Raw genomic sequence first — 13,869 nt, forward strand, 5'->3', positions numbered from 1 at the left:
CCTTCTGCCATTCTAAGAGACAGCTTACTTCCAAAACAAAGTTTCCTCAGTCCCGGGAAGGAATTTACCCTGTAAATTTTTTTTTTCCCTTTTAATTGTTAAAGCCAAGATGAACAAAACAAGATCTACAGACTCGCTTTTTCTTTCTCTGCTTTATAACTATTCAAACATACATGCAAGTTTTCCTTAAAATAAGCAATTATGTTTCATCAGGAAAGTCAAACAGGCAAACTTAATTTTCCAGCACAAGATGAAATGCCTTGTTGCAGCTTGAGATCTAGAAGGAAAAGGGATGGTTATATGCCTTTCCTGCAGCTGAGATGAACCCTGATCTGCTAAGCCCCCAGCCTCCAAGGCTGTGCCACAACCAGGTCTACACTGCCTTCACCTCCATCCATCAAAGGAGCCTTTGCAGCTGAGCCACCAGGGAATGTCCTGGGCTGAGGCACTATCTGTATGAGGAGACTGTCTGTAAGCCTAACAGAAGGATCAGTGGTTCTCCCAACAGAGACAAGCACATGTTCACAGGCTGCTCGGCACCAGGAGATTATGGATCTGCCTTAGAGTTATCTTTGTGATTCTGCTTCTTCAGGTATTTGGCTGCAGCCCAGGCTGAAGTGAGGGGATGTTCCTCCAGCTGCAGCAACTGCCCAGGGTGACACAATGCAACTGTGGTGATTTTACCAGCTGTGCATGCAGCCATCCCTCCCACTGCCCTGGTTTCTGCATGTTGACACACTCAGAGCAGCCACAGCTTTGCTTGAGACAAAAACAAAAGCACCCTCAAAGCAGAGAAACAAAGCAGGGCTTGCAAAACCTGATCAGAGTCTGATCAGATCACTCCTTACTGCTCCTCAGCCAGCTGGGCTTCGGTAGCTGGAGGCAGGACTAAGCTCTTTTGGGTAAGTTGCCCCACGGCTCAGCTGCAGGCATTGAGGCCCTTGGGAGACAAATACCTGTAGCACAACCTGCCCTGCAGCCACAGGGGGTAACTAACACCTACCTCAACCACCTGGCAGGGTTTACAGCTCTGCCAAAGATACCAGTCATGGAGGCCACATGTTCTCTGACCTCAGTTTCCCTGCCTGCTTTCATACAGGCTTTCTAACACAGAGATGCTTTCATCAGGATGACTCAAAAGCAACTGGTAGAACTGGCACAGCCCAATGGCATCAGGAGCATGAAATTGCCCCTCAAAGGGGCAGAAAATGCTCCACACTCCTCTGCTGCCATAACACCACATGGAGGACAAGAGCCAATACATCTGTGTTCTCATTTGCTTGTGGACCTTTTGTTTCTTCTGACTGCAGCAGGCATGTGGCATCACAGTAGGAAGCCCAGCATTAAGGAGAATTAAAGCCACTTGTTCATCTCTTCTCTTCCCTTCCCTTGAGAAACCTCATTTCTTCACCTTTTGGCCAATTTAAAACATTAATTCCTTGAGCTAGACAATCCCGAAACACACTGAAAATTCACAGTCTCAACCCGGAGGTCAGTGATGGCTACACATAAGCTTGACCATGGACCCCAAGGCCAAGTTCTCCTCCAAACTCTCATCCCTTCTTCTCCTGACTGTTAAATCAAGGAGATGGAGTCAAATCTGTTGTGCAATGCACAGTTTCAGACTGCTGCACACAATAAAGCAAATATGGGACATCAGCAAAAGGCAAAAGTATCTTTCCCCAGTATGTTCAGACAACATAATTAATAGAGAGAAAAACAAATTTCCTTCCCCCATTTGGCCTTCATTTTATTTATTTTTTTCCCTTTTTTTGCCTCTTTTTGGTTTTGTTTTTGTTTGTTTTTTGGGGGGCTTTTTTGTTTTCTTTTTTTTTTTTTTTTTTTTTTTTTTTTGTGATGCACACAGCTGCAGATACTAAATGCACACAAAGTATTGTAAGCCTAAGATTTTTAAAAATTGCTTAGGAAGGCTATTTCCTTCCCAGATGGACAGTTCTACCTCCCTCGCTTTTGTTTTCTAGGGCCTGCAGTTGCCCTGGCTGCAAACCTGACTTCCAGGGAAGTGGAGAGAAGGTTGCCTGAAGCCAGGTGGCTCCCACACATAACAAGCCCACATCGAGCAAGCTCCAATTACCTGCTTGCAGGCAAGGAGCCCTCCCTGGGAAATTTCAGCTTTGAGAGTTTACCTTGAAAGCAGAAAGTCATTAGAGTCAAACTGAAAATGTTGATTTTGGAGGCCCTTGTTACCAGCATCAAGAAAAGTTGCCCAGTTCCACCTACAAGAAAAGACTGCAACTCCAGGTTTTCTATGCTATTCAACATCAAGGAACTGCCAAGACAAAATGAAACTGACCAGCCATCCTGGGCATGGACCTTTTTCTCACTTGAATATTGTGACTTAAGGCCATGTCTTGCAGGCCTGAAGGGCTTTTACAAGTGCACATGACATTCAAACCAAGACTTGCAAAGATCAGACAGCTTTTCAGAGTAAAAAGACAAATAGCTTTTCAGCTGTGTAGTTACCTCCCACGCCCCCGAAAGCCCACCTTTGGACAGAAAAGGAGGAAAAAAGAATGGGAAACACCTCCTAGCCAATGAACTCCTGCAGCAACCATCCCAATTGCAAAGGGTTAATAATCACCATGCACACACTCACGGGGCTGTACCTAGACTGCTTTTTTGGCGGAGGCGGTGGTGGTGCAAACTCCACACCATTGCTCTTGTCTTTAGGGAAATCAAAGGAGAAAGAAGAAGATTTGGTCATTCCAGTCTGGCTCTCCAGTATCGGGCCATCATCCACAAAGTCAGCACCAGCTCTCCCACTCTCAGCTCCTACTGTCCATGGGTGGTTTAAGACCTCTTGCTCCTCCTCTTGCTCCTCCTCCTCCTCTATTCGGCCCTGCTTGGTCCACGTTGGGTTATAGTATTTCTGTCTCCTGTCATAGGACGAGCCTGCCAGGCCTCTACTGGACTCCTCCACGGAGACCCCATTCACAAGAGTGCAGGGAGAAGGGGTCACCCCAAAGGCACCTGTATCAGTACAGCTCCTCAGCTGCAGCTGAGCACTGGCTCCGTCCTGGCTGTTGTCATCACCAGACCTTCCCGCGTGGGAACTGACTGGGGGCACGCGGCTCCCCTCACTGCCTGGCTGGCTGTTTTTGGACATCTTTGGGGGGATGGCCGGACTCTCAGTAAGTGAGGTCTTGACAGGAGCTGCCAGATGAAATCTTGCGCTGTTTTCACATCCAGATGCTTGAAAAATCTGTCCAGACTCAACAGCAGGTGATGAAGTCCCAAAATCAGGGTGGGAAGTGGGGCTGATACATGGCCACTGAACTCCTACCGCTGAGTCGGGGCTGCTGAGGAATATTGTCTTGTGATCATCCTCAGTGTGTGCTGTCATTATAGTTATCTTTGCTGCCACTTGGCCAGTGGAGTCCTGGTGTTCCTTCTCACCTCCCAAAGCCCAGCCACCATCCCTCCACAACCCATCAGTTTTCTCCTTGGCAGCGCCGTGGGCCAGCTTCTCCGCTTTTGCCTGGCTGCCAACAGCCTTCAGCTGTGCCTTCCTCCTCTTGGTGCTCTCGGCATAGATGGGATCACCACGAGCTGGCTCGGTGAGGCGAGGGCGCTGCGGCTCCACCAGAGCCTGCTGAGGGGTGCTTGAACCCTCAGTGCAGAGGCCCCCAGTGACAGAGGACTCCCCAGGGAGAGGGAAGTCCTCATCCTCCCGGGACAAAGCAAGGGCAGTTGCCTTGCAGCTCCCTGTGCTCTCAGGGAGGGTGGCAGGCTCAGTGTGGAGAGCCAGGCTTTTCCTGTCTGAACACAGGGTATAGGGAAGAGGATCACTCTGGTCTTTCGTGATGCAGAAGGCCACGTTCACAGCTCTACGCTCCTCTTCACCGAACTTGACTGCCCGGCCACTTGGCCTTGGAATCTCGGGAGCATCGCGCTGCCTCCATCCACTGGGAGTGTGACTCTCCTTCTCACACTGCGCAGCCTTTTCCTCTGTGCAGCACGGCTCCCATGGGATGGGGTGCTCTTTGTGGCAGTTGGTGATTGAACAGTACTCACCCCCTTCACTTTCCAAGATGTGACTGCAGTCACCCCCTAAAGGGAGGGCTGCTCCTTCTCTGGCTTGGGAAATGTTTCTGCTGGAGTTAGTGCTGCTTCTGCCCCCCAAGGCTGATGGATTAGGGCAGGAGACCTGATGAGGCAGGGCAAACTTGTCTTGAACTCTGTCCTCCTGCTTGCCTGTCTCACCCACAAGTACCAGGCTGTGGATGGAGACGTTTCTCTCCACTCGACTCTCCAGGCCACGCAGACCCACCATGGAGTAGCTGGGAGGACAGCAAGACATGCAGTCGCTGGGCTGGTTGTGAAGGAAAGGCTTTCTCACACCACCATTGCCGAAATTGTCAAGGCAGAGGCGCTGTGCATCTCCTGATTTCAGGAGGAGCTGCTTGCTAGAAATCATGCCCCAACTGACCTGCATGGGTCAAAAAGACAAATGCCCTGTCAGAACGTGTATATGCAAAATGAAAGACAAATAAAATTTAAAGAAACTCACACACTGCAAAAATAAAAACCCAGCTCTGCAGAACAGTACTCTGGAATTCACCATCTATGTTGCTGTGCTCACCCCACCACAAACCTTTCCTGGTAAAACTACACTTGCCGTATTTCCTCGACCATTTTTAATCCTTGAATTACCAACAATAGCAATGCACTGGAATAAGACATTTTCCTTTCTCTTCCTATGGGTTTGCTGCCAGAAACATGTCCAATGTGTCATCCTGTCTGTGAATCACTGCAATTAAAGATTCAGAGAGCAAAGGAATACTTGCACCTCTCTCTGCTTATTTTCATTTCATTTCACACCGCTCCAGAGTGTGTGACTCCAGAAGAGACAGAGACTGTCACAGGTTATCCTGGGATAGCAGCTTGGCCATGCTCAGAAGTAGGGATTGGGAGCAGGCATGCCAAATCTGCACGCACAGATCAAATGCCACCAACGACAGCAGCTTGCACTCGTGTGCCCTTCACACCTTAGAATAAAAGAAAGGGACAGCAGTGGGAGGCTAAGAGAGCTGGTGAGTGCTGACTCTCCTCTGGGGCATGGGGAAATAGGAGCACACCTATGCCACAGGCAGTGGGGCAGCAGTCTGTGCGTCACTCTGCTGAGGCACTGCTGGTATCAACTGGTCAGGGTGAGGAGCTACACCCACAGGGCATTACTGCTCTGGCAAAATGGAAGGAAGGAGTAAGAAGGCAGGGCAATTGTCTTCCTCACCCACAAAGACCGTGGATCCAGTCAGCACTGACTGCAACCAGACAAGACATCTTTTCAGTAAAACTTCTCAGGAAAATAACCCGCATCCTCATTTAAAAAACGGAAGTTCCTAAACAAACAGTGTATTTTTAAGCTCCTCTCCACATGGCTTGTGAGCAACAGCTCATTCAGCCTCACCCAAAGATACACTGAGAAACCAATATATGGCTTAAAACCCTGAGTCAAGACCAGAAAGAAAAACAAAGGGAAGGAAACGTTTGTAAGATATTCCTAGCACTCCGAGGATAGGTAAGTAACGGGAAGTCATACTTTGACTGGATTAATCATTACCTGTGACAGATCTGCATTCATATTCACATCCGCCCACGCGTCAGAAACTTCCGAGTTTATCATTGTTGGCTTCACAGCAATTGTTGGCTTGGAGAAGGGGGAAGTATTTACACCTTCGTCTTCCAACACGAGGCTCTCGGGCTTGGTCCCAGCTCCATCCGGGAGCACGCCACAGGCTCCCACGTCTGGGGGTGTTTGCAGCCGATGGGAACTCTTGGGGTTGAAGCAGTTTTTGCAGGAGCCGGGCTTCCAAACGTGTTCCACAAAGTCACTGCACGCAGACATCTTCAAATCCTCCTGGGTCAGACTGAGAGCCCACTGCGTCTTCTGCACTGCCCTCCACTGCTCATCTTGTATCTGCTCCCTTTCGAGCCACTCCAAAGGATCACCTAGTCATCTGGAAAAGCACAACACTCTGATTAGCTTGATTATGCCCCCAAATGGGAAGATTTTTAATAGGATAGGTGATAATTACACTTACTCTGCCTTCATCACAAAGGCATATTGTTTACAAGGCTTTTTTCACATCTTAGCTAAAGCCCACACAATCACTTGAAAAGCCTCAACTTCTAAGCATAGCTCTGTAACAGAGAAGACATCAAGTGAACAGCATTCCTATGTGATTTAACTCCCTGCTTAATCAGCATGTATAACCAGCCTCATGCAAGGTTTAGATCAAGGGTAAAGAAAAGGGGTCTTGGAAATAGCTGTTCACAGCCCCACAAGCAGAGCCAGGCAGGAAAAATTTCTTCTCCAAAGTGGCATCCTCCCTCTGGAAAATAAAAAGGCCTGAAGACACAAGGACCAGAATCGGAGGCTGTGTAACCAAGGGGACCAGCAACAACCTTCCTTCACCCAGAAGCACCGCTGTGATTACTGCCGTCGTACACAAAGACTTCTCTCCCACCCAGTGAAAGGCAATCAGCAAGGCTGGGGCTGGCACTGATTTGAGCAAGTGTCTGGCAGAATGCTCTTATCTGGTTTGCCAAGAGCCACAAATAACAGTGTCAGCTCGCTGAAACGATTCATTGTCTGCAAGGGGAGAAACGTTTTGCTCTTGGATTACTCACAGACAAGGATTCCTTCCCATCTTCCTTCCCCAGGAGGCAAATGCCCCAGGAACAAGACATTCCTGCATTCCTGTGTCCCATCCCCACCACCCCCCTCCTGGCCAGGTCTGATTGCACTAGCCAGTAGCTAGATACCTGGAATTAACAACTTGGAGATACCTGGAGGAGGACTCCCACAGAGCTCAGTGGATTAGGAAAGAAGATCAGACAGAATGCAGCTGGCTGCTATGGGTGTCAGGGCGCACAATTCCCCCACGTGGCTCCTCGGAATCCTTCCTCATCTAACCAAGTTTAGGTCATCATCCCCTGGCCAGCTGATCCCCAGGCAAACTGAGGCCCCTTTCCTGAGGGTCTCCAAGTGAACAGGCACTTTTACACTCCAATCCTGGAGGCACATGAGCAAAATTTACCAGCCTGATCCTTAAGCACTTCCTCCACGCAGGAATACTGAAACACCACCAGAACTATGCACACTTGCAATTGCATGCACTCCTAAAGCAGCTTGCACTGCAGTAAAGATTCTTGCCTCTGGGCTCAGAGATACCCTGGGCAGCCCCTCCAACAGCCGCCCACACTGCATGGCACAAAGAAAGACAACTAGGAAGAGTCTGGGTGGGACAAAGTGAAGGGGAAGAGCTACTGACCCACAAGCATCACCGAATTCAAGTGCCACCTATGGGAAGGGTGTCTCCCATCCGCTAAACCATTAACACCTGCAGACTCCTTCTGGCAGGCTAATAAATTAAGATCTGTTTACTGAAAAAGTAGGAAAAAATGAGAATATCGGTAGGATTCACCAATCAGATTGCTGTGTGTCTCTTTTTAGGGAAGACACTGTTTTAGCCAGGCTTTTTCATGGACTTCATTGAGTCTGAATTAACCAAAGGGCAGCATATTCCAACGGCTTCAATGAGGTTAGGAGTATTTGCAGGGAAAACAGCTTTAAAAATATTTTATCCTAGATAAAATCTAGATCTAGATCTAGAATGCAGCGTCCAGCATCACCCAAAGTCGAACAAGCGTCCTGATGTGAGAGCCAGCAAATTAAAAAGAAAAATCAAAGGGAGGGAAGCAGGCAACGGAGCCAGAAAAAACTCTTCACTTCTGGTTTAATATTGGGCGCTGCCAAATGCCTGTTAAAGAGCAGGCTTTCCCTGTCTCCAGCCGTCATTTCTCGCTCCCACATCCCGGGGCTGCACCGGGGACCCACCCGCACCGACCCACAAAGGGAAACGGGCCGGGATAAGGGATGGAAAGCCAGGAGCTGGGTCTGAGGCATCCCCCGCCAGTACCCGGTGTAACGCCTGGCTACCTGTTCCCTGGGATAGACACTCCCGGCTGCGGCTCGAGGATGCTCCGGCGCAGATAAAACCCCAAACCCTCCACTCGAGTAGCTCTGGGGCTGCCAGACGGTCCCTCCGAGGCGCCGGGACCGGGAAAAGTTTAATGGCAGAGCCCGCCGGGGCTCCCGGGGCGGGCGGCGGCGGCGGTGGGGACCGAGGCGGGCACAGACCCCCGAGCAGGGCACAGACCCCTGAGCAGGGCACAGACCCCTGGGCCGGCCACAGCCCCCCGCCCCAGCCCCCCGGGCAGCCCCGCCCCGGCCCCGAGCGGCGGTGGGGTCCCTCCCAGCCCGGCTTTGTCCCGGGCGGCGCCCGCCCCGCACAGGTCCCCGCTCACCGCGCTCCGCTGGCTCCGCGCTCCGCCCGCCCCGGCCGCGGCCGCCCCGGCAGCACCGGGCGAGTGGCGAGCGGGGCCCCGCGTGGGCCGGGGGGCAGCGGCCGCCTCGCCCCGCCCCGTCCCGCCCCGGTGCCGCCCCTCGGGCACGGCGTGGGCACGGCCCGGGCGGGAGCGGCGCCCCCCGCGCGTCCCCGCTCGGCACAAAGCGCCCTGGCGGGTGTAGGCGGCTCGCAGCCGCATCCCCGCCCCGGCAGCGCTCCCGCAGACAGGATCCGCCTCGGGGACAGCCCGCCGGGCGTGGGGACACTCACACACACAGCAGCCCCGCACGGATCTCATTGATCCTACACAAACCCACCCCACGGCCCGACACCTGCCTTGGAGACGGCTGTGATCCAGCTGGGAGGCGCTGCGAGGGTTCAGAGGGTTCATTCATCTCGAAGGGATGCTAGAGAACTTTGCCGCCACTGAAATCAGGATTTGACCCCACTGTGCAAAAAGCTGCAGGCAGCATCACAGGAAAATCTCAAATCTCTGCTAATGTGGGAGGCTGGGCTTGATTAAAAGGGAACAGGATGAGGTTTTGTTCGCTGGAGTGTCTGAGCTGTGCTTTAGGGCAGGCTGGGAAAGGAGTAGTCTTCACTCAGCCTGGTAGTTGTGCTGTGGTGTGTAGTTTTGAGCATCTAAATCCTCTGAAACCAGGAAGAACCAAAACAGTTCTCCCCCTACCCCGGTCAGGGCCTTAGTTCAGTTCCTTGCTTAAGTCGCCTCTCCTTTAGTGCAACAAAGCATTCCCAGTCTCATACATAATAATGGATTAAAAAGGCAAATAGGCTTGCATAATGGAGAATCCAAGCCCCAAATAATAAAACAGAAACTGGAGATATGCACCGCAGTTATAGAAAAAAAAAAAAAAATCTTTCCTCAGAAACAAATCATCCCAGTAAATTCTTCCCCTTCAGGGAATTTTGGCAGTAGCACAGTTTGCAAACATCGCAGCTGGCTGGTCTTTTGCAGTTGTGTCTGTCTGCTCATGTTCTCTCTTCTTTTTTGATCAGTTATTAAAGCAGTCCAGAGACCCCAGAACTCCTCCACCTAATTTGCTGTATTGCCATGAAGATATCAGCCTAACAGCCTCCCACTTCTTCTTTCAAGCAAACCACTCACCATCAATTTGCTGCATCTTTTTGTATGCGGGATCCCAATGCCAGCACACCCAGTCACACAAGTAAATTATCTCTCAGAAATGCCTTCACTCTGACAGAAACCTCTCTCCTAGCACAGATCAGCTCATCTATGGGAGGGGAAAATGTGCTGGGAAACCAAATGGCCCAAATTTCTGATATTTTCTCCATTTTAGAAAGTTTGAAGGAAAGAACCCAGCTCTAACCAGCCTAGATGAGGTAGTGGCTGCATGGCTGGCTAATCCTGGAGGGTGGTAAACTTCTTCAAATTCACGTATCTGAAGTTCATACCTGAAACTTTAAAAAGGGCCTCCACTCTTCAGTAAGAGCACCGTAATTTTCTCAGCAAGCCTTCTTAGTGAAGAGTCAAGGACGGCTTTGAGAAGAAAAAACAGATTTAAAATTCATGCTATGTTCACAGTGGAACAGCACTGAACTGAGTGAATTCTCCTGAGATGTTTACCCCAAGTAGGAAAACTTTTCCCATGCCAGAGGCCTTGGGATTATAGGATAATTAAAATTTCTTTTTTCTAATGAAGTCAGCCTGTTAATGCCCAGAGATTTCAGTAGAAAATTGAACAATCTCTAGTTTTCATAAAACTGTTATTCCGTAAGGTCTGAGACCAAGCACGATGGATTTTACGTGTCTGTAAACATGTCACGTGGCTTCCCCAGTAGAGTATTCATCATTGTCCAGTTTTGGTATTTTCTCAATGCCCAAGAAAACTGGCAGAAAAGAAGCCCTCTCAAGTGGAAAGCAGTACACAATGCCTGCTAAGACATGTCTACATACCCTAGCCAGCCATATGTCTCCCAGTGTATTGTTTTCCAGAACACTGTCACAGCAATGAGGCACATGGCTCAGAGCAACCCTAACAGCACAAAGGGAAACTTTAGGATGGCTGGAGCTTCAAGCACCATCCCTCACTGGCAGAAGGGAGACCATCACTGAGTCTTGTTTTCAAAGTGTCATCTGTCTGGGAACAGGCAGACAAACAGGCACAAACCCACGGTGAGTGTCTCTGTAGGCAGACAAAAGTAGCAAAGCTCTCTGCAGATGGGTTCAGCATCACCCATGACCAGCAAAGTTGCCCAGTTACCAAGATTGGTGGTGCCAATAGTGCTTTATACTCCAAGAGACTTAAAAACACCCAGCAACAGGAAAATTGTGATACCTTTTATCAGTTACGGTCTACACTGTGTGGTAGAGCAAATCAGAGTTTCCACTTCTGGTGCACAGATCTCCTCCTGGCCACAGTCCCTGATGTGCTGGGGTGATCCCTGCCAGGACTCCAGCCTTGTCCATGGTGTCACAGCTGGTGGATCTTGTGTGTGGAAGTGAGGTGGCATTGTCTGTGCTGCCACCAGTTTGCCTGTTCATATGCAGCAAGAAAAATGCACCTGTGATGGAGCCAGGGCCAAGCAGTGCCAGCACCTACTGCCTGTGGGGTGTGAGGGCAAAGGGGCACCCTCCAGGAGGCTCCTGGGGATGTGAGCACCTGGTGCCAGTCAGAAGTTTCTTGAGTCAATGTGAACGTCTCTGGAAGTTGCCTCTCCATGCACTACAGACCCTTTGCCTACTGCAGAGCCTGGTGACTTTTTTTCTGTGCCCTTTTTCTCCTTCAGTCCAGGAAGAGCAGATTAAAAGCATCAGCCGTAAAGAATGAAGGATGTGGTCTCAACCACCCTCCATGGGAGTTACCCTCGCTGCTAACATCTGGAGGCCAAAAGTGTGAACTCTGTAGGACCTGTGCACGTTGTAGGACTGGAGGGAAGACCTAAATTGCCAACAACACCACGTGCAGGCAACAGCCTCCCATCTCGCCCCGGCTGCCGTGACAATCTGCAGCTCAGGATGCCAACCAGCGACAGGCACTGCTATTCCTTTGCTCGGGGCACTGTGTCAAAGGGGGAGCTTGGTTCTCCATACCCAAGAGCAACAGTGACTGTTAAGAAATCGTGGGATAATAGCCCTTTTGATGGATGCTCGGCTGGCGCTGTTGGGATGCAGCGGTTGTGGTGGAGCTGGGAAGGGGGAGGGGGCAGAGGGGCATATGACAGTGCTGATAACAAGTGGGCTTTGTATGCTGTGGCCAGGGACTCCCACAGCTGCTCCAGTCCCCGCTCTCTCTTGAGGTACTTTGGGTGGGAGAGAAGAGGCTACAAAACCTCAAGCAAATGAGGATGACATAGATAAGATTTTAATGACTCTGTCCCTGCTTCTCTTTAAAGATGAAACTGTAGCAGAACACCTCCTCCTTCCATTCAAGCAAGATCTCTAGAGGAGTGGCTTCTCTGGGCTGGTGGTCTGTCTGCTGCGGTTCCTCCTGGACAGGGAATGCCCTCCAGTGGGTCTGTCCAGCTCCTTTCCTTTCTCTGAGTAGCTGGTGAATACTTGGAGCCCATTCTGGCCAGTGGCCTCATCTGTTTCTTGCCATCACTCGAAGGGTCTGGCTGATGCTGATGTAGAGTCTGGTGGTAATCTGGAGCACCGTCTTGGAAAAGGGCAGGGCAGGTCATTCCCTCCAAATGAGCCTGTCCCAGTGATCCATGCAAGAAAAGGAACAAACCTGGGGGTGGGCGCCATGACAGAGGGTGGACTATGGGAACACACAGCATCTGACTGACATTATCTCTGTCTATCCCTGGTTCTGCATCACCTGTCATCACTTCATGGCAGTGTCTTTTTTTATTATGATGCAAATTCTCTGTGGAATGGGAGATAGTGATTATGGGAGTTGGTTACAGATTGCCAAACAAAACCAACTCCCCAACCCCCCCAAAAAAGGGTGAAAAACCCCACTCCAAAACGCCAAAACTACACACACTTTGTTACAGTAATCCTTGTCCCAACAGGAGACAAGCACAAACTCCCAGCCGGCGTGTGTGGTTGCTCTTAGTAAACTTTCGATAGCTGGGGGATTTGGAGATGGGATTAGCTAATAAAATTCAGGCTCAATTAGCAAAGGAAACATGGAGATTCCAGCTCCCATTGGGACAGATCTGGGCAGGATCCCTCCAGAGGGTTAATCACAGAGCAACTCGTGCTTCATTCACAAATAACCAAGCTGCTGCCTGTGCCATCCCACCTACTGCTGGGCTGCCGTTGGAGTGGGAATGTTGCCATTGCCAAATACTCCCTTAGCCCTTGGACCCGGCTAAAAACCGCTTTCCTGCCCATGGGCTGGGAGAGGGAAGGACTAACCGCAGCGGGGAGGGAGAGCAGGCATGCACGCAGGTGCAGAGAGCTGGCAGCCAAACAAAGGGAGATCGCAGGAGCAGATAGGGACTCTTGCAGCATACAGTCACGGCTTTCTATGAGCAAGACCAAAGGCAAGGAGAGGGAGGCAAAGGAGAGGGTTTCTCGTTGATGAGAAGGTGCCGAGCTGCACCAGCAATCGGATACCAGTACCGTGTTTGAAACTGGGACCCTTGGGCAGGGCTTTTGCTCTCAGAAATGCTTTTTACTTGGCCAGCTGGAAAAAGCAGCAGGCTCACTAGGCTGCTGGGGCATTTATCAGGACAGACTTCCAAGCACTCCTGAGCACCTTGGAATGAAGCAGAGCCCACATCTCTAAAGAGCTTAGTGAGCACCAGCTTCCAGGCTTCCCCTGAGATGAGCCTCCTTGAAAAGCTGAACCAAATCCTCATGGACGCCTGCTGAGCATCCCCAGCCTCAGCTGGTTCCTCATTTCCAAAAGCTGCCCTCAAATCTCTCATCCTCGAGGTGTTTTAAAGACACATGGCTCCTCAAGAGCTCAGACACAGACTCCCTCACCAGACAGGCCTCTGCTTGCAGAGCTGGTGAACCGGTTCCCAGGGTGCGAGTTGCATGGGCATGCTCTCCCACGCATGCATGGGTTTTGCACAGCCCTGCTAAACACTGGCTTTCTGTGGAAAGCACATGGACTTGGAAAGGATGGGGGGGAGGCCCCAAAGCACTTGGTGCTCTGGGAAAGGTTGCTTTTGAAGACTGGGCTGATGACTGGCAAAGGGCAAGATGTTAATTGATTTTTCAGATCAGTTTTCAGTCAATTCTTGACTCTGAAGACAAGTGTCAGGAATCACCAAAGAAGGGTGGTGAGGGACAGGGCTTGAGCCAGGCAAAGCAACTGACCCAGGAGGTGGAGCAAACCAGGCTTGCTTTCCCAGTCTTCCTTGGATAGAGTAGCAAATGTCTCACAGAGTAAGGTAATAGTCGTTGACCAGTGCCAGGCAAACAAAAAATGTCAAACAGGTGTCAGGTTGGGAAGCAAACCCACCAGGTTCTTCACGGTTCAATATCTGCATCTCTCACAGAAGAAGCAGCAGCCTCTGGCACCGTGGAGCAAACACCACCTGTCCTCATGTC

At 50.7% G+C, this 13,869-nt stretch overlaps 1 protein-coding gene across 3 annotated transcripts in view; it reads right to left on the bottom strand.

The window, feature by feature from the left end:
• Positions 1 to 13,869, bottom strand: part of PRAG1 (PEAK1 related, kinase-activating pseudokinase 1) — a 46,494-nt gene that overhangs the window by 14,004 nt on the left and 18,621 nt on the right. The window contains exons 1-3 of one of the 3 annotated variants that reach the window (XM_083862506.1): positions 8,335 to 8,379; positions 5,585 to 5,981; positions 2,628 to 4,450 (exon numbers count right to left, since the gene is read on the bottom strand). In XM_083862506.1, coding sequence (XP_083718632.1) covers positions 2,628 to 4,450; positions 5,585 to 5,869 — 2,108 coding nt within the window. In that variant the 5' untranslated portion in view covers positions 5,870 to 5,981; positions 8,335 to 8,379. Of the gene's footprint in view, positions 1 to 2,627; positions 4,451 to 5,584; positions 5,982 to 7,966; positions 8,023 to 8,334; positions 8,380 to 13,869 lie in introns of those variants that run through there. The other 2 variants (XM_083862507.1, XM_083862505.1) reach the window with 2 other exon arrangements.

The sequence above is a fragment of the Zosterops lateralis genome, assembly GCF_965231275.1.
Source record: "Zosterops lateralis genome assembly, chromosome: 5".
Lineage (NCBI taxonomy): Eukaryota > Metazoa > Chordata > Aves > Passeriformes > Zosteropidae > Zosterops > Zosterops lateralis.